This window comes from Stigmatopora argus, chromosome 9, assembly GCF_051989625.1.
Source record: "Stigmatopora argus isolate UIUO_Sarg chromosome 9, RoL_Sarg_1.0, whole genome shotgun sequence".
Classification (NCBI taxonomy): domain Eukaryota; kingdom Metazoa; phylum Chordata; class Actinopteri; order Syngnathiformes; family Syngnathidae; genus Stigmatopora; species Stigmatopora argus.
The window spans coordinates 8,342,239-8,360,139 of NC_135395.1; the positions used below are offsets into that span (position 1 = coordinate 8,342,239).

At 49.4% G+C, this 17,901-nt stretch overlaps 2 protein-coding genes across 7 annotated transcripts; both read left to right on the top strand.

The window, feature by feature from the left end:
* The first annotated feature begins 2,943 nt into the window (after nt 1-2,943).
* rnf130 (ring finger protein 130) lies at nt 2,944-10,007 on the top strand. Of its 5 annotated transcripts, XM_077609278.1 has the most exons (10): nt 2,950-3,242; nt 3,326-3,409; nt 5,117-5,401; nt 6,734-6,925; nt 6,989-7,239; nt 7,319-7,390; nt 7,498-7,580; nt 7,661-7,757; nt 7,833-8,025; nt 8,283-10,007. In XM_077609278.1, exons 1-10 carry the CDS (start codon nt 3,044-3,046, stop codon nt 8,372-8,374), a joined length of 1,548 nt encoding a protein of 515 aa, XP_077465404.1. In that variant the 5' UTR covers nt 2,950-3,043; the 3' UTR covers nt 8,375-10,007. The 5 variants fall into 5 exon arrangements, with proteins under 5 accessions (XP_077465402.1, XP_077465404.1, XP_077465406.1 ...); XM_077609276.1 differs by having other exon boundaries at nt 2,944-3,242; nt 7,661-8,025; XM_077609280.1 differs by lacking the exons at nt 2,950-3,242; nt 3,326-3,409 and adding an exon at nt 4,057-4,253 and having other exon boundaries at nt 7,661-8,025.
* Nucleotides 10,008-10,497: 490 nt separating this feature from the next.
* LOC144082260 (TBC1 domain family member 9B-like) lies at nt 10,498-16,365 on the top strand. Of its 2 annotated transcripts, XM_077609275.1 has the most exons (20): nt 10,499-10,725; nt 11,151-11,261; nt 11,319-11,437; nt 11,504-11,735; nt 12,455-12,713; nt 12,809-13,016; nt 13,256-13,522; nt 13,714-13,864; nt 13,952-14,166; nt 14,241-14,358; nt 14,448-14,650; nt 14,710-14,792; nt 14,860-14,977; nt 15,043-15,141; nt 15,205-15,273; nt 15,349-15,589; nt 15,680-15,745; nt 15,882-15,953; nt 16,027-16,216; nt 16,280-16,365. In XM_077609275.1, the coding sequence occupies exons 1-19, from the start codon at nt 10,608-10,610 to the stop codon at nt 16,125-16,127; spliced, it is 2,850 nt and encodes a 949-aa protein (XP_077465401.1). In that variant the 5' UTR covers nt 10,499-10,607; the 3' UTR covers nt 16,128-16,216; nt 16,280-16,365. The 2 variants fall into 2 exon arrangements, with proteins under 2 accessions (XP_077465400.1, XP_077465401.1); XM_077609274.1 differs by having other exon boundaries at nt 10,498-10,725; nt 11,151-11,437.
* Nucleotides 16,366-17,901: the final 1,536 nt, after the last annotated feature.

Here is a 17,901-nt window from a genome sequence, read left to right on the forward strand (position 1 = left end):
AAGTACGTATTCTTATGGGAACATCAAGTTTTCACTGTATTATAATATTTTGGTTTAGCTTTTACATTGTGGAGCATTTAATAATACTACGTATTGTAAATATTTGAATGAACACATGTTGCAAAGTTATTATATTCTTTGCCAGTCTGCCCTCCAGTGGTGAAGCAGCAGAAGTACAAGTCAATTTGACCGAAACATTGTTTCAACCAAATGTAAAAATATTGGCAGGGTAAAAAACACAAATATTACAGAAAAGTCCAATAAAAAAAGTCAATCGTGGTACTCACCCGCCAATAAAATCTTTAATCCCCTTGAACACAGAAAAGAAAAATAAGATACGTCAAGAAACACGTCTTCGTCGGATATTTTCCGTGCACCGGCTTGACGTTTGCGCCCGCTCACCTTTAGCTGCTCCGGGTTTTCTTCTTCGGTCAGTTTGACGTGGAGCCGGTCGGCCGTGCTTTCCAGCTGGCTGATTTGCTGCGTGGCCTCCGTCAGTGCTTCTTCCAGTTGGCCCAGTTTCTCCTCCTTTTGCTTTTGTAGCTTCTGCTTGATGCTATCCTCCTCCTCTTGGAGGAACTCCCTCAGACGGACAAACTCTGCAGTCACCATTTCTTCCAAATCCCCAGCTCGCTCCTGAGAGCAAAGCCCTTTTTTACAAGAGTGGACCAACCTCATTTTGACCTCACTTTTTCAAAAATAAATATAAAGACCTATTTCCAAACTTTGTTTTTTTTTTATTTCCAATCTTTTTCTTTTCAGGGGAAAGATTGCCAATCATTTCCAAGGTAAAACATATTTCAAAAATATGTCAACAACTAGTAAAATCATTTGCCCCTGGTCCTAAACATCGAAACAACTTACCGTTTTTTTAAATTCCAAATGACTAAAAATGATCAATTTCAACACCTAATTTACTTGAGCTAGCATTGTTATTGCTATTTGACAACCTCCACAGTGGGAAGTATCCAATTGAACTCTTTCTAAATGGTAAATCTATCATAAAGTCTGACTTTGTTGGATCTACATATTAGCATTTAGCTTGTGAAAGGTGACAAAGTGTCAAAATGATGTGTGTACGGTATTCAACGGCATATATGCTGCAATAGGCCAACAAAACGGAACATGCGTGAGCTTTAAAAGGAAACGCAGACAGGAAGAGGAGTTGGTAAACTTTCCTCTCACCTTCTTTACTTCTATCCTCTCAGGAAAGGGAAGTGAAAATGGGTGAATGTGCACTAAAACTGGGTCAGGCAGTGCTTTTACATTTTTAAATGTGCTTTAGCATCGAGCTAAGATCATGTAGGGGACTTTATCTGTTACTTTGCAAGTGGTGACATATTTACAAGAGACTCGTATCTCATCTTAACATCTGCAGGCGCAGTTCTATTTTGACTCGCGCTGGAAAACAACAACCTTTAAATGAAGTCGGTGCGGCATCCAATTCATCCAATCCTTTGATTGGATTCATTCAATCCATTCCGTTTACATGTGTGCGTGAGAAAGGCCAACGCCAGACGACGTGATTAAGCACCCCTTCCAGTGTGTCACATCTGAGTCTACGGATGCGTTTTGTAAGGGCATTCTTCTTCGAAACATTAAGTTGAGTCAATTGGAGGTACAGTCATGCCTTTAGGTACAAAAGTTTCAGGTTACGTAATTTTTTTTAAATGCAAATGAGTGACGAAAAAGATCCAAGTTATGCAATCCCCCAAAAAGTAAATGCATTTCCTTATCCATTATTTTATTTTGAATTCCCCTTAAGCAATTATAAACTGTACAACATGGGATATACAAATTAGAGAATTTACATATAAAGTACACCTCTACTTACGAAATGTTCCACTTACGAAAAAAAGTCTCGGAACTAATTAATTTTGTAAGTAGAGTTACGACTGTATTCCATGTTGCGTAATGAATGAATAGCGAAGTGAGGTAGGACAAATATTATCGTCTCCCTTTTAGCTTTGAAAAACACACACCTTGATCAGAAGGATTTTTTCATCGGTTTGTTTTTGGAAGATTGCGGCGTCCTCAGACTGCCGTTGAACGCTCTCCAGAGCCACAGACAGTTTATCCTATAAGGAGAAAGGATCAAATTCAAAATCCTGCAGAAATCAATTGGGTTAAAGCCAGCTCCGCCCCCTTTTCCTTCCTCACAAACACCCGTCGCCAATTGCACTCATATGACACAAGTCACACTCAAAAAAAGTCAACAAAAGTGCCTTTTCAGCTAGAAAAAAAGGAGACTTTTGACAAGAGGAGGAGTTGTCAGACCTCTCACCGGCTTGCAGAATTCCTGCAGCAAACTCAAGTGTTTAGACGCTGTGAACTGGCTTGTCAGCTTTTTGAAAAGAATTCAAACTGTGATGCGGTTCATTCAAAGTCCTAAAGTGTCTAGTGATTAGCAAGGAAAATAACACTTAAGTCTATTTTGTGTCTTTATCTTTGTGAGATGAGGAAATCATATTTTTGGTTCATGTTAAACAGAGCTTTTCAAACCTTAAGTTGTTTTTTTTTATTTTCTGTATGTGTATATATACATAATATGTTGTAGCATAAAGTTTTTTTTTAGACACAAAAGTACATGAGTCAGGGGTGCCATGCAGTAAAATAAATAAACCCAACTTGTGACTCACTAAATTGCGTTGCTCTACTTTAAAAGTGCATACTCAATTGGGTTTAATACGTTTGTAGTTCTGGATATTCCCCATTGTATTATTTTGGCTCTAAAGAGCATTTAGAAGAAACAAAATGAAAACTATCCATTTTTTTTTTAAACTTCAAGTAGTCCTCCATATACCGTTAACTTGCATTGAAATAACCTTGAAGAAAAACACAAGTTTGCAGCCGACTATTGTTCAACCACGACCCTAAATCTCCTACTAATATTTGTCCTATTTTTACCTTGTAGTTCTCAAAGGCCTCGTTGATGGGGATGACGTTGTGCGTCTTGTGGTCCCGTGACATGCCGCAGACCAGACATATCGGCAGCTGGTCGTCCTCGCAGTAAAGTTTCAGTTTCTCCTCATGTTCTTCGCACATGTCTCCCTCGAACGGGCGCGGCCAGTGTCCCACGGACGAGGCGACGCTACTCATGCTGGAGCCCGGCTCTCGCTCTCGCTCTCGCTCCTCAGCTTCCTCCGGCGGACCTTCGGCGGCGTCCCAGCCGGGCGGAAGCGCACCACCCTCGGCGTCCATGGACCTGCCTCGACGCACGCTCTCCACCACGTTACACAGAAGTGAGTTGGGTCGAAGTGTCCTGGCGCAGCTTTTGCGGCATTTGGGGCAAGTGGATGAGAACTCCTCCGCTTTGGCTTCCCAGCACTGAACGATGCAAAGCTGGCAAAAGTGGTGTCCGCATTCGAGAATGACGGGATCGCGGAAGATCTCCAAACACACCGGACAGGTGAGTTCCGACTGGAGTTCTTCAAGCGCCACGGTCTCCGCCATCGTCCCTCTGTGTGCACATAATCGTTTTGAGTTTTGTTCTGTGAAAAAGAATCGATTGAGAGGCAGTCAGGCGTCTGAACGAGTTGATTTGAGTGCAGGACGAAAGTGACAAAAAGGGCGTGGTCTGAGCCCTAGAATGTTTTGTTTTTTTTTGCTGTAAGACCAACCCAAGGAGTCTGGCATGTCACAACAAGCTCAGCAACTGCCCCAGTCGATGACTCACACGACCCCTAGATGACGCTATTACCAGTATAGTATCACTTTTTTAATGGTTATTCAACTTACCAAATAGTAGCATCGATTAATATTACTATATATTCAAAAATGTAATAACAAAATAAAAATAAGTTAAAAATGCCTTTCAAATGGATTGGACGTCTATTCGTGATAAACTCGTTGGTGGGAGAGTCCATCTTGGCCAAAAGAAAAACATTTTTTTTACTTCATTGGTTGGGAATGACGAAATGTATGATTATACGTTTATTTAAGTGAGTATGTTAATTTTTGTTGACCGAGTTTTGTTATTGTGGTGAAAAAAATCGTTCTCGCGATACTTGATCTAGATCTCGACCGCAAGACGTGTGCGCATGCGCGCCGCGTCATCTCGCGAGCAGGCCGAGCTTCCCGAGCTTCCCGTCCTTCCGCACTCCGCAGCGGAAACACAACAAGCGAAAAGGCGAAAGGATAAGAAGGGAAAAGAAACAAAAGAAGGGGGCAACGGCTGCCGACTCCCCGCGACCCCCAAAGTGGTTGCGTCCGCGTCCATACGCGCGGTAAGACAAACGCGCGGTGCGAAAAACGTAAGCCACTTTGATCGCCAGCTTCTCATTCCAAAGAGCCTCGGCGGCGACGTCCATTTTTTGGGACGTGAGCAAAATCGTCCAAAAGTCAGCAGAAAGGCTTGAACGTTTCTCGCTTTGAAGAAAAGTGGAGGCGAGAAAAGGACACTCATGTTCGTCACGAACTGTAGACGCAACTGAAATGCTACTGTGCGTAAGCTAGGAAGACATATTGACGAGTGTCATTGACGAACCATCGTTTGCTAAAAACAAAACGTCGGCGCGTACCACACTCAAACGTATTACTAACCTTCCTACTTTTCTATAAAAGGTTCAATATTAGTTCATAAATCAACAACGACTGCCATTGAAGGTGCTAGCGAGAGTATTAAAATGTTTTGACATTGAGCACGCAGTAACGCTGGGATATGAATGGCCATTTCAAACTCTATCCAAACAAGGAACCTTCTTTTTCGCTTAATTGCTTAAATAAATTGTCATTTTTTTTTGTTATTTAAAGCCATTTACGTCCAATCCTTTTGAACAAGGAGGGGACGGGCGGTTGTTGCCGTCAATGGCAGCCATTTCATAGGAAATATTTTCTTCATTTACATGTACATATTAAAGCTGTATTCGTTTTTTTTCTAATTTGTTAATACGTTTAATCGAATTCTGATTATTAGTGAATTATTTTTACTTTTAATTCAAAGCTAAAGTGATTTGTTATTGATCTTTAATTTATTTTAAAAATAGTTTTTTAATTGAAAACACAAAGGTCTTTAATTGACATTCAAGTTCAAATGGAATGATATTGACTTTTAATTATGAAATAAGGGCAAAAACAAGGAATATTGACTTTTGTTATGATGTATTTCTTTCATCAGTTTTGAATGAGGGAAGCATGAGGTCCCTCAGCCGGACCGGGACGCCGGTTCCGGTCATGGTCCTGCTCCTCCTCCAGGCCCGCTGGGCGCGGGCCGGGCGCTCGGACCGCGGCGTGGTCTCACCGTCGGAGGAGAACGTCAGCGCCACCGTCAACGCCAGCGTGACGGACGCGCGGGGCCACGCCGTCCACGTCATGAGCAGCGAAGATGGAACTTACGGACAGAACTCGCCCAAAGTGGACACGCGCTTGCTACTGGTGGTCACGCCCGCGCCTCGCCATGGAGGTAAGTAAGGCCCCCCCCCCCACCTCCGACGTGACGCAACGTTAACAAGCGGGCACATGTAACGAGCCGTCGCGCCAGCAAGCTAAAAAATTCCACCGTAAAGAGACAAAAAAACAATCAAAACCAGAACATCACAAACCGATTGGTAGAATAATTGTATTGCACAATAATTACATGTGCTTGACGTCAGAGAATAAAAATAATCAAGTAACCACAGTACTATTTTTTGCTTCCAAATAAGGACTTAATACTTTCTGTGAGTCCTAGTGGCCAATACTGTTCCAATTTCACCTTTAAACAAAACAAACAAAAAAAATCCCCTCTTGTAATACTAAATTAGTACATACTCGACAGTAAAATAATTGCTAGCATGGCTCGGTCATGCACGAGAAGTCCAACTCATTTGAAGTGGGAGGGCTGACAGGCGACAAACGAATTCCAGTTCAAATTTGGACTTGTATAAACTTTTGGTCGGCATTCCCGTTCAAGTCATAAAAGTATACAAAATGGCCCGGGGCGGCCATGTTAGTTGGGGCGATGTTCTCTTCAAAGTCATCCTGTGGTCATTTAAAGGAAGTCATAACAAGCTTAAACAGGTTTTTAGAAGATGATTTTTATCAAGGTCAAACAAAGCATGAAAGCACGCTAATACAAATGTGCTTGTAATAAGACGACGCAAAAACGAAGGCGTATGTGGGCAAGGTCGCTCAAGGTGGCGCCCGCCCGCCCGCCGTCCATCGCTCAGGTGTCAGATTTCGCGGCTGATGACGTAGGCGCCGCTGCGTCCTTCAAACACACGCCGACCTCCATCACACGATGTTTCTTCCGGCGAGCGCTAGCGTACCGTTGACCGTTTTGTTGAGTTGGAGTTCTCCGGTTTTCTCGTCGTTGCACTCAATGAGTTTGTTTTGGCACAATTTCAGGTTACTCCGTGGTGAGTTTGGGTCACCTTGTTCATTTGAAGGTATTTTCTTGTTTATTTGGGGTACTTAAATTAAAACCTGTTGATTTTGAATCACTTTCTATTGATTTTAGCACATTCGTGTGTCCCCTCCTGGTCATTTTCAATCACTTACTGTTAAATTTGGGCTATTTACAGCTCGTTCCTTTTACAATTTGGATCATTTCTGTTCATTTGCTAATGATTTCTGGTCTCTGAGCATTATTTGGGGCATTCAGGGCTGACTTTCTGTTGATTTTGGGATGTTTCTGGACCTCTTGCTGATCATTTTGAGTCAATTGTCCTTGATTTTGGTGTTATCTGAGGAAGGCATTTTGTTTTGGAGTCAAAATGACAACCGATGGTGTCTTTGCAAATCTATTTGCGTGCAGTGGTGGACCATCAGGGCTGCGACCCCAACACCCGCTTCGTGGCGCCTCCCCGCGGCGTCCAGTGGGTGGCGCTGCTGCAGAGGGGAAACTGCACCTTCAAGGAGAAAATCCTCAAAGCGGCCGCCTTCAACGCGTCCGCCGTGCTCATCTACAACAACTCCACCAACAAGACGGTCAAAATGGGCCACGAAGGTCAGTGCTCGCTCGCTCGAGCGCCTCGCGACGGGACCCCTCGGTGACGGTCCGGGCGCTCAGGGACGGGCGACACGGTGGCGGTGATGATCACGGAAGCCTACGGCAAGGAGATCCTGGCCCACCTGGAGCGCAACCTGAGCGTGACCGTCACCGTCCTGGTGGGACAGCGCCGGCCCGGCAAGAACGTCAACCGAGGCTCCCTGGTCTTCGTCTCCGTCTCCTTCATCGTCCTCATGATCATCTCTTCCGCCTGGCTCGTCTTCTACTTCATCCAGAAGATCCGATACGGCACCGCCGCGCACCAAGGGCACGTACGTACGACGGCGATTGACGTCAATCGAAAAGCGACAAGCGCCGCCGTCAGTGGCTTAACGCTTGTGACGTCTGCAGCGTCGTCTGGGCGACGCCGCCAAGAAAGCCATCGGCAAGTTGGGCACTCGGACGGTCAAGAAAGGTGACAAGGTAAGGTCCTTTTACTTTAGCGCTGTGCTAGTGGTCCGATTGAAGGGGGGGTCACACTATTTAACATGATCATGTAGTAGTCACGTAACCTCCGCATGTTTTGACAGGAGACGGATCCCGACTTCAACCACTGCGCCGTTTGTATCGAAGCTTACCAGCTGAACGACGTGGTCCGCGTGCTTCCCTGCAAGTAAGTGGCAAGATGGCGGATGGCGCCGCGGGCGTAGCGGGCAGGCGCTCCCGTGATGACGCGCGTTTGCGGGTGTCCAGGCACGTCTTTCACAAGGCCTGCGTGGATCCCTGGCTCAACGAGCACTGTACCTGCCCCATGTGCAAACTGGATATCCTCAAGGCTCTGGGCGTGGCGGTGAGCGACGCCCGCCTCGGGCCGCCGCTTTCCGCGCCCGGGCTCACCCGCGCGCGCCTGCCGTTTACCACGCAGAGCGGCGGAGCGTACGCCGAGGTCGCCGCCGCGGAACCCCGGCGGCCGGGAGCCGTCCGGGCCGCCTCCGGCCAGAGGCCGGCGCCGCCCGGCAGGCGCGGCGGCCGTCCCGCCGTCAGCCTGGAGCCGCTGAGCCCGCCCCGCCCGGAGGCTCCGCCCCGGAACCCCGCAGACATTGCCATCGCCGTCACCAGTAAGAGATCAATCGAAGTTTTTTTTAAAAATGTTTTGGAGGGCGGAGAACAAGTATATTGTTTTTCTTTTAGAATTGTTGTGTGGTGTTGGAAGTTTATTTTTCACTTTTGATGCTACTTTTGACATTTTTAGTGCTTTTATACTTGTAAATAACTGATATTAACTTTTGAAAATATTTTTGCTGACACTTATATAAGACAAAATGGGATGTGGAATGTTAAAATGACAAGGAAAGCTTTGTTTACGTGTGTACAGGCGGCCACTTGTTCACCTCGCCGCCGCCCCCTCCTCGCATGGAGCTGCCCGAGTTGCAGGCTCCCCTGGATCTCTACGATGACAAGTCCTGAAGGCCGTCGCCGCGGCAACTCCCCCTTTCCATCCCTCCCTCCTCCCCCCAAACACACGCAATGCGATTGACTGGGCAGGGTCGTCGAAGCGGACCCCCCGTCCCATTTTTCGGAGCCAAAGTACGCGAGAGGTGAAAAACGGATTTCCTCCAGATCGCACTTTTCCGCCACGGCGATTCCTCCGGCCCTTTGCTTCTCGGGAAAGACAATTCCCGAGTGCCCGGACGTGGGATCAGAATTGGCGGAATCCCGGAGAAGGACCCCCGCCCCCTTTCGGAGAAGACAGAAAGAGTGCCCTCTTCCGCCACTTTCCTCTCCGAAGGACTTTTGGGCTTCAAACGAAAGCCAGGCTAACGTTTCCACGTCTCTAGCACAAAGAGCACTCACGTGCTACTACTACTGGATGAAGACTGCCCTCTACTGACTAACTCATAACTTGCGTGCAACGCAGGCACCAATAAGTCCCCGTGCTGTTGGCGCATGCCCTCTACTTCCTAAATGACTACCCTACGGAAGGCTTCCCTCTACTGGAGAACCCCTTACTATACTTCCACCATTCACGAACCCCTTGATGTCTGAATTCTCATCTAATAAACAAGTGCATAAAGAGTATAGATAAAAATATCAAATACTGAAAGTATAATGTTAAAATGGAGAAATCCTAAAATATAAAACACAAATACAATTATGATTTTTTTTTAAATATATTCACCATTTTCTTTTGCTTCATTCTTAATTTTCTGTGTTTATTTTTTTTCAATTAGGGTTCTTTAAATTCCTTGTATTTTTCAAGTAAATGTTCTATATTTGTTAAATGATAATTCTGGCATCAAAAAGGTTACAGCCCTGATACAACAACAACAAAAATCAATAGGTACTTGCCCACGCTACGCAGCTACCATCAATTTGACAATGAGGACTTCTAAGTTAGCGCCCCCAAGAAAAACAACAACAAACCAAGTGGCATTTTGGAATAATAAGGGCAAGAACTTATTTTGAAGGGACCATGGACAAAAACCAAACTGAAAACTCCAAGCAGCGTTCCTGCACAGAAGCTAGCCAGCCAAATCGATGCCGACAAAAAACAACAACAGGAAAACTGATTTTCTCCATTTGGATTTGTGCATTTTCTGCACCCGGTGCAGGAATCCTGATGTTTTGTCTTAAGTCTCCGGCTGCCCTTGACGGGGGTAGACGTCCAATCCATTTGAAGATGAATGGATTTTCCATGAACTTTCAAGAGCCAGACGATTGGACGTCTATCGCCATCAATGGCAGCGTAAGAGTTCATTGGATGGCCATCCTTCCGTCTGTGTTGCTAAGCTTGCTATATCGTATAAAAATTTGTATTCTACAACGTGTAGCCACTAGAACAAAAGTTGCGAGCCAAAGCATAACAAAACACGTCAATAATAATCATAACTATGTGATGTCACATTAGCATACTTAGTGGGACCGGAACTTCCTCCATATTGGCTGTTCTTTGTGGGCGGGGCCAATCGAGAAGGCCAAAAGCGGAACCGATTCAACTTCCTTTTTGGTTGTCCTTTTGGGAAGTTGATACTTGTTTGTAGTCTGCCACTATTAAAATGACAGGTGTCAATCATCTTGCCTGCTTGACACGTCCTCGCAAGTCGCGTGATCATGTTCACTTTCTTTTCATTAGGCCTGCCTGAAAGTGTAGAATCAACGTTGGTTGCCAGTGACGCCAAAAGACGTAGAAACCGTCAATTCGATTCCGTTTTGACGTTTTCCGCGTGACGTCAGAAGACTGCTTTGATTTTCATTCCGTTATGTGGCCGATTTTAGACATCATATATATTCAATTAGATTGTTGATGTGAGCCAGTGTGGTTGATCGTCGTCACGTGCCAGACATTTTGCCTCTGGTCCGTTTTAGACTTAGGACTTTATAGTTAAATGAGGCAAAAATGCAGCAATGTATGTTTTCATCCCCAATCAGCAGTAGTACAGTTTATTATCAAGCAGTCCTATTGTATATATCTGTCAAGTAGTATCCAATTCAGTGAAATTCGTCTGTCGTAAAATGGCCGCCGACTCGTCCTTTGGTCATCTAGCCTGTTAGACACGGCACACAACTGCTGTCGAAGACGTCTGGGGGCGTGTCTTGCGCGTCAAGACCCGGAAGTGATGCGCGGTCAGCAGACTCGGAGAAAAACATCAAGGGTTCCGAGCAGGACGGCGTCTGCGTCTCGCAACTTCTCGCCAGGAGCATGTGGATCCACCCGGAGGAGGTTCTGCTGGCCGGCCCGCTTTGGGTCTCCGAGCGGGCCAATCCCTTCTTCATCCTGCAGAAGCGGCGAGGGCACGGCCGCGGAGGGGGACTGTCCGGTTCGTTCGTCGTCGTCGTCGTCCCCCCTTACCTTCTCTTTGGAAACGCCGAGCGAGAATCGACAAGTCTCGTGCGCTTTCGTCGAGTTTAGTCGAGCTGTCGCGAGAGTCATCCTTACGATGTAGCACGTGTTTTTATTTGTTTGGTGTCTATCTGCAACCATATTTTGTTAGCATCCCGTTGAACTCATTGGCTACCACCGACGGTGATAGATCTGCACTTGCACGAATATTCAATATTAAAAAGCGAGAGGAACATTTAAATGGACGTCCACTCTCTTTGAAGCTCGAGGGTCAACCAGTAGTCATTTTTCCGAGTTTACTCGATGTCACATCTGACTTGGTTTGAGGAAGAAGTTCTTAACTGGTCAGCAAGTTTAGTAGAAGCTTGAGTTCTTGACTCGAGCGCTTTTCTTGGCGTGCAGGTCTGCTGGTGGGAACTCTGGACGTGGTCCTGGACTCCAGCGCCAGGGCGGCCCCTTACCGGATCCTCCTGCAAACGGTCGATTCGCAGGTCTTCTGGAACCTGGCCTGCGGTGAGCCCCGAGCGGCGCCGGCCGGCCGAGCTCCCGCGTCTGACCCCTGTGTCGCAGGCTCCTCACGCCGGGAGATCACCGAGCACTGGGACTGGCTGGAGGCCAACCTGCTGCAGACCGTCTCCGTCTTCGACAACGACCAGGACGTCACCACCTTCGTCAGGGGGAAGATTTCCGTACGTTTTCGGCTTGGCGACCCGTCTCGCCGCCTTTCGGTGCCACCCGTGTTTTCTCACCCTCAGGGCATGATCGCGGAGGAGAAGCGCGCGGCGCCGGGCGAGGATCGGGACCAGGACGGCGGCAAGTTCCGGGAAGCCCAGCTGAAGATGAGGAAACTGTTCGGGATGCCGGAGGAGGAGAAGCTGGTCAACTATTACTCGTGCAGCTACTGGAAAGGTCGCGTGCCGCGTCAGGGTTGGCTCTACCTCTCCGTCAATCACCTCTGCTTCTACTCCTTCCTGCTGGGAAAAGAAGGTCAGCTTTTGTGCTCAAAACAATGCTTGGTGCCATTTAGTAAGCCAAAAATGGCCCAAGGTTCAAAAGTAAAGGGAGCCAAAATGAACGGAATGATCTAGAACAGGGGTGTCAAACTCTGGTTGGTTCGCGGGCCGCATTAACGTCAACTCCATTTTATGTGGGCCGGACCATTTTAGATCTAATAGCTAGATTTTTTTATTTTTTTTAATTGGATTAAAAGAAGTGGATCAAAAGCTCTAAATAGTCTGTTTTTATAGATCTAAAGCAATGTTTATGAGCTTTTTTTTCTTAGTAATGGAAAATTTATTTTAATCATGTTTTTCATTTCAAATGGAAACAAAATACATTCTTTAATTATGTTCAATATTAAAGTGGAAAACGGAAAATATCGATATTTATTTTTAGATCGTACAAAATGCGCTTTGGACTAAAAACACAAAAGAAAAAGAATTGGATTGAAAAAGTTGCAATGATTGATTTTGAAAAGGGGAAATTCAGGAAATGTAACGTACATCTATAACCATTTGAATTTGATCCTAAAACAGAAAGTCGGCACTCATGATTTACTTTCTCGGGCCGCACAAAATGAGGCGGCGGGCCAGATTTGGCCCCCGGGCCGCCACTTTGACACCTGTGATCTAGAAGTCAGAAAATGAGGCAAAATCAACAGTAAGTGAGCTGGAAACTTTGAAGTTGTTGTCGTTTGTTTCCCGCAGTGAGCCTGGTGGTCCAGTGGACGGAAGTGACCCAACTGGAAAAGAACGCCACCTTGCTGTTCCCGGAGAGCGTCCGCGTCCAGACGCGGACGGACGAGCACTTCTTCTCCGTCTTCCTGGACGTCAACGACACCTTCAAGCTGATGGAGCAGCTTGCCAACATGGCCATGCGCCAGCTGCTGGACAACGAGGCCTTTGCCGCCGACCGCTCGCTGCCCAAAGCCCGCGAGGCCCTCAAGAACGTCTCGGCGCTCAAGAGGTTCCTTCATTTTTTTTTTCCCCTCCCGTGACCATTTTGAAATGTTCCCAAAGAAAAATAGCCCAACGATTTCATTTTTTTTCTCCATCTGGCAGGGATCTGGACGCACGCGCCAAGAACGAGCGATACCGCAGCGCCTTCCGCCTGACGGAGGACGAGCGCCTGGACGGCCACACGGACTGCACGCTATGGGCGCCCTTCGCCAAAAGGCACGTGGCGGGCCAGCTCTTCATCTCCGACAACTACATCTGCTTCAGCAGCCGACGGGAAGACCTGTGCCGCCTCGTCGTGCCGCTCAGAGAGGTTGGACTTTCAGCCGGACGCAGACCTTACGTCGACAAAAGCCGAAAAACGTGGCGTCAAAGTCAATCGTGGAGCGACTCCTTTAATTCTCATCACTTGATGATGATAAATGGCGTAACGTTGGTGCAATATTTGAGGTTTTATGAAATAAGTCTTCTGACTTTTCGCAAACGTCGTAACATGACTTTTCCCGTAAGAATCCGTATTCTTAAAAATACGAGTTGGCGTGGCGCCCCCAGGTGTCGGTGGTGGAGAAGGCGGAGAGCAGTGCCGTCCTTCCGTGTCCGCTGTCCATCAGCACCAAGAACAAAAGCAACTTCCTCTTCGCCAACCTCAAAGACCGAGACTTCCTGGTCCGCCGCATCTCCGACTTCCTGCTGCGGACGCCGGACGAGTCGCGGGGGGACGCCGCGGTGCCCCGGCACGGCCCCGACGCCCCCACGGCCACTCAAGGTCTTCTGGAGCTTTACCGCAAAGGCGCCCCCGAGGAACCGGGACCCAAAGCCGTGAGTCTTTTTTTTTTAATGCCAGCCAGTTTTCCCAGAAGATTTGGACTCTTATCTGTCGAGACGTTTTACCCATTTTTTATTGTTTTTTTTTTTATCTTTTTGTCGGCTGATATTTGAGTCCGATAGATGTTGTGGAATTGTTTTTCGGAAACCAATTCGGCTGAAATCTGCTCTTTTGTTTGTGTCAGGCAAAGGAGAAAATGAAGGAGGAAGCGTGGAACATCCACTTCTCGGAGTTTGGCCGAGGGGTCTGCATGTACAGGACCCCCAGAAGCCGAGAACTGGTCCTCGACGGCATTCCCGACAAGCTCCGGGGAGAACTCTGGTTGCTCTTCTCGGGTAGGCCGGCTCGGCTCGACTCGGCTCGCTTCCCGTGGATTTGGGACCATTTCTGCCATTAAAATTTCGCCTGGGCGTGACGGGCAGGAGCGCACAACCAGATGTCCACGCATCCGGGTTACTACGGCGAGCTGGCGGAGCGGGCGGCGGGCCTGGCCTCTTTGGCCACGGAGGAGATCGAGCGGGACCTTCACCGCTCCATGCCCGAGCACCGGGCCTTCCAGAACGAGACGGGAATCGCCGCCCTGCGCCGCGTCCTCACCGCCTACGCCCACAGGAACCCGGGCATCGGCTATTGCCAGGTGGGCGTCTCCCTCCGCCGTGGGCTCGACGACGGCTCGCCCGACCCGACCCGCCTCTTGCTCGCCGTCCTCAGGCCATGAACATCGTGACGTCGGTGCTGCTGCTCTATTGCACCGAGGAGGAGGCCTTCTGGCTCTTGGTGGCGCTCTGCGAACGCATGCTGCCGGACTACTACGACGCGCGAGTCGTGGGTGGGTAGACCGACCGTACCTCCCTCCCTCCCTCCTTCTGGCCCGGCTGGCCTCTCGGAGCGCTGCGACACACTGCTGTCGTCCGCCAGGGGCGCTGGTGGACCAAGGCGTGTTCGAGGAGCTGACCAGGGCCTTCCTGCCGCTGCTCTACGAGCACATGAAGGAACTGGGCGTCATCTCCACCATCAGCCTCTCCTGGTTCCTCACCCTCTTCCTGTCCGTCATGCCCTTCGACAGCGCCGTCATCCTGGTGGACTGCTTTTTCTACGAGGGCGTCAAAGTCATCTTCCAGGTAGGCCGGCGCCCCCGGCCCGCCCACGTTCCCCGCTCACACCGCCCGCCTCCCCGCAGGTGGCGCTGGCGGTGCTCCACGACAACGCGGATGCCCTGTTGGCCTGCGTCGACGAGGGCGAGGCCATGACCGTCCTAGGGAGGTGAGAGCCACCACCACCGCCGGCGCCCCGTCCCCGTCCCCCGGGTCACGTGCCCTCCGGCGCACAGGTACCTGGACAACGTGACGAACGGTCAGATGGCCGAGCATCCCGCGCGAGACGACGTAGAGGAGCCGGAGGCGGCGCCCGAGATCGACGTCTTCCGTCTAGTCGAGTCATCCTATGAGGTGGGTGGCCCGTTTGCGCCTAAGGGGGCGGCCGTTTCGTAGTCTGACCGCCCCTCCGCCGGCAGAAGTTCGGCAGCCTCCGTGCCGACGTCATCGAGCAGATGAGGTTCAAGCAGAGGTTGAAGGTCATCCAGTCACTGGAGGACACGGCCAAACGCAGCGTGGTGAGCGCCCTTTCCCGGCCGGCGGGCGGGCGGCGCCTTTTCTGACGCCTTTGCCCGCTGCAGGTGAGAGCCGCCATGACCGAGTCGGCGTTCGACGTGGACGAGCTGGAGGATCTCTACTGTCTCTTCAAGGTAGGCGGCGTGACTTTGGCTTTGGCGGGGCGGTTCCGTTCCCTTCCCTTGACAACGGCGACCGGCTCCTCGCAGGCCCAGCACATGAGCGGCTGCTACTGGGGCGGCGGCTCGGCGGCGGCCGAGCGCCACGACCCGGGCCTGCCGTACCTGGAGCAGTACCGTATCGACGGCGGGCAGTTCTGGCGGTTGTGGCACGCCCTGTCCGCCTGGCCCTGCGCCAGCCACGCCCGCGTCCTGGCCGGCCGCCTCTTCAGGACGCTGGACCGCAACCGCGACGGCCTGGTCAACTTCAAGGAGTTTGCGGCGGCGCTCAGTGAGTGGCGGCGTCGCGCCCGACCATCCTTCCCTCCCTCCGTGCCGCCGCCGGTCGGCCGGACGTGTCTCATCCGCGGCTCGTCCGCAGGCGGGATGTACCACGGGGACGTGACCGACAAACTCAAGTTGCTCTACAAGCTCCACCTGCCCCCGGGTAAGTGGACAAAATGGGAGAAGCTAGGCTAGCTAGGCTAGCCGTGTTGAATACGGACTTGATAACACAGGCCTCATTGTTTGTTGTTGCGCTACCACCACAACTGGGTTGCGTCATTTCTTTTTTTTCTTTTCAGCCCTGTGTCCCGAGGAGGAGGAGGCGGAGTCGGCGTCCGAGGCGGCAAACTTCTTCCCCGACGCGTCCAAAGGTACCCGGCGGCGGCGGATGGGGATGGCGGGGACGGGGTTTAACGGGCTTCTTCTTTCACTGTCGTCCTCCAGGAGAGTCCGTCTCGTCCGCCGCACGACGAGGTCAGTCGAGTGGTCGTTCTCGCGACAAACGACAGATCAGCTTTTCCCATTTGCGTGCATTACTCTGCTAACCGATCCCGTCCGCCACAACCACGCCACGCAGGCGGGGAGGAGGCCCGACCCGAGTTGGTGGTCCGCAGCGTGAGCCAGGAAAAGAAAGGTAAGCGGCCGGGCGGTCGGGGCTCCCGGGGTGCCGTTGACCTTTGACCCGCCCCCACGGCAGAGGACTACAGGTCCTACCTGAGAGCGTGGGCCGAGGAGAAGGAGCCGAAGCGGGAATCCATCAAGGATCTGCCCGCCATGAATCAGGTCAGTGCAATGCCGGCTTGCCCGCTCGCTCTCTGGCCGTCACGTCACTCACTCTTTGTCTCGCTGGCCTAGGATCAGTTCATCGAGCTGTGCAAGACCTTGTACAACATGTTCAGCGAGGAGGAGCGCCACGAACAGCAGCTCTACCACGCCATCGCCACCGTGGCCAGCTTGCTTCTGCGCATCGGCGAAGCGGGTAAAAAGTTCCACAAGACGACGCCGACGGAGGACCCGGAGAAGCCCGGCCCCCCCGACGACCGCTGGGCCGTCACCTTCGAGCAGGTACTGGCGTCCGTCTTGACCGAAGCGCCGCTGGTGGAATACTTTGAGAGGAAACGAGACGTGCGGACTCGGGTCTCCGCCCTCAAAGATCGGCGGCGGAGCGCCTCCTCCCGGGACGGCCCCTGATGCCTCTTTTGATAACCGTTGCCAGTTTTTTCCATTTTGATGGGAACAAAAAATGTGCGTTCCGTTTTGGAGAGGGTGGAAAAAAACCGAAGCGAAAAAAGCTCCTTGACCCGTAAATCTGTTGGGACTGATTGGCTGCCACCGGCGTCCAATCCGTTGGAGTGGACAAACGTTCTTGATACGGATTGGACGGAACAACTCCTTTCATTTCAAGGCAGAAGCACAAAAAGACTTTTTGCGGCCCCACGGCGGCCATGTTGGTAGGGGCAACGTCCCCACCGACATCAACGCCAAGTAGCTTATTTTTCCAACCAATATTTTAAAGATTCTATTCACGTCAACGTGTCAGCTAGGTCGTCATTGGCCGCCTTTGACCATGATAGATGTTTATTTTTTTAACTCAACCACGGTGGTCGACGTCCAGTTGAAAGAACGAGACTGAAGTTGACAAAATGTACAAAATGTCAATCGACAGACACTTATTGTTAACACTTTTTTATTACTATCCTGTCTGAATAATCAATAAACAAATGTTGACTAAAACAGGCGTTTTTATATACAAATTAACCACGGGATTTAGTTGTGTAACCAAAAATTTTTTTTTTTAAATTCCCCTCCAAACATAACAGCATTGTGTAAGTGTAGAAGGCAAAGACAAAATAATAATGTATAGATGTAAGATGTTTTTCACATCTAAATAAAAATACATATGGTAAAGCTTATTCTAAATAACAACCATGTCTGAAACACAAAGTAAAACCCTTACAAAAAGCATGGTCTTTTTTTGTTCCTTACTAAACCCTTACTATACTTGGTAGTTTAAAATGCTAGTTAAAAATGTCATTTTTTAAAAGAAAAATCTCTATACATGGTCTATTTTGCACAACAATTACTTACTATACTTAGTCTTTTTTTTAGGAAAAGTCTTAGTACACGGTCTACTTTTTTTGCATGATGAATAGACTTACTCTACATGGTCTTTTGTTTGGGGAGGAAAAAGTTGCCTTACTCTACATGGTATTATTTTTTTTTTAAACCTCACTAAACATGTTTTTTTTTTTTGAAGAAAAAGCCTTCTCCACAGCATTGCTTGGCGAGCCACTCCCCTGGAAGACCCTGTGCCACTTT

Bases quoted from the DNA above. Each gene is read 5' to 3' on its own strand.
- rnf130 (XM_077609276.1), top strand. From the start codon at position 3,044: ATGTCTCCCTCGAACGGGCGCGGCCAGTGTCCCACGGACGAGGCGACG. The intron at 5,402-6,733 runs GTAAGTAAGGCC...ATTTGCGTGCAG, and splicing joins GCCCGCGCCTCGCCATGGAG to TGGTGGACCATCAGGGCTGC. The intron at 6,926-6,988 runs GTCAGTGCTCGC...CCGGGCGCTCAG, and splicing joins GGTCAAAATGGGCCACGAAG to GGACGGGCGACACGGTGGCG.
- LOC144082260 (XM_077609274.1), top strand. From the start codon at position 10,608: ATGTGGATCCACCCGGAGGAGGTTCTGCTGGCCGGCCCGCTTTGGGTC. The intron at 11,736-12,454 runs GTCAGCTTTTGT...TGTTTCCCGCAG, and splicing joins CTTCCTGCTGGGAAAAGAAG to TGAGCCTGGTGGTCCAGTGG. The intron at 14,793-14,859 runs GTGAGAGCCACC...TCCGGCGCACAG, and splicing joins GCCATGACCGTCCTAGGGAG to GTACCTGGACAACGTGACGA.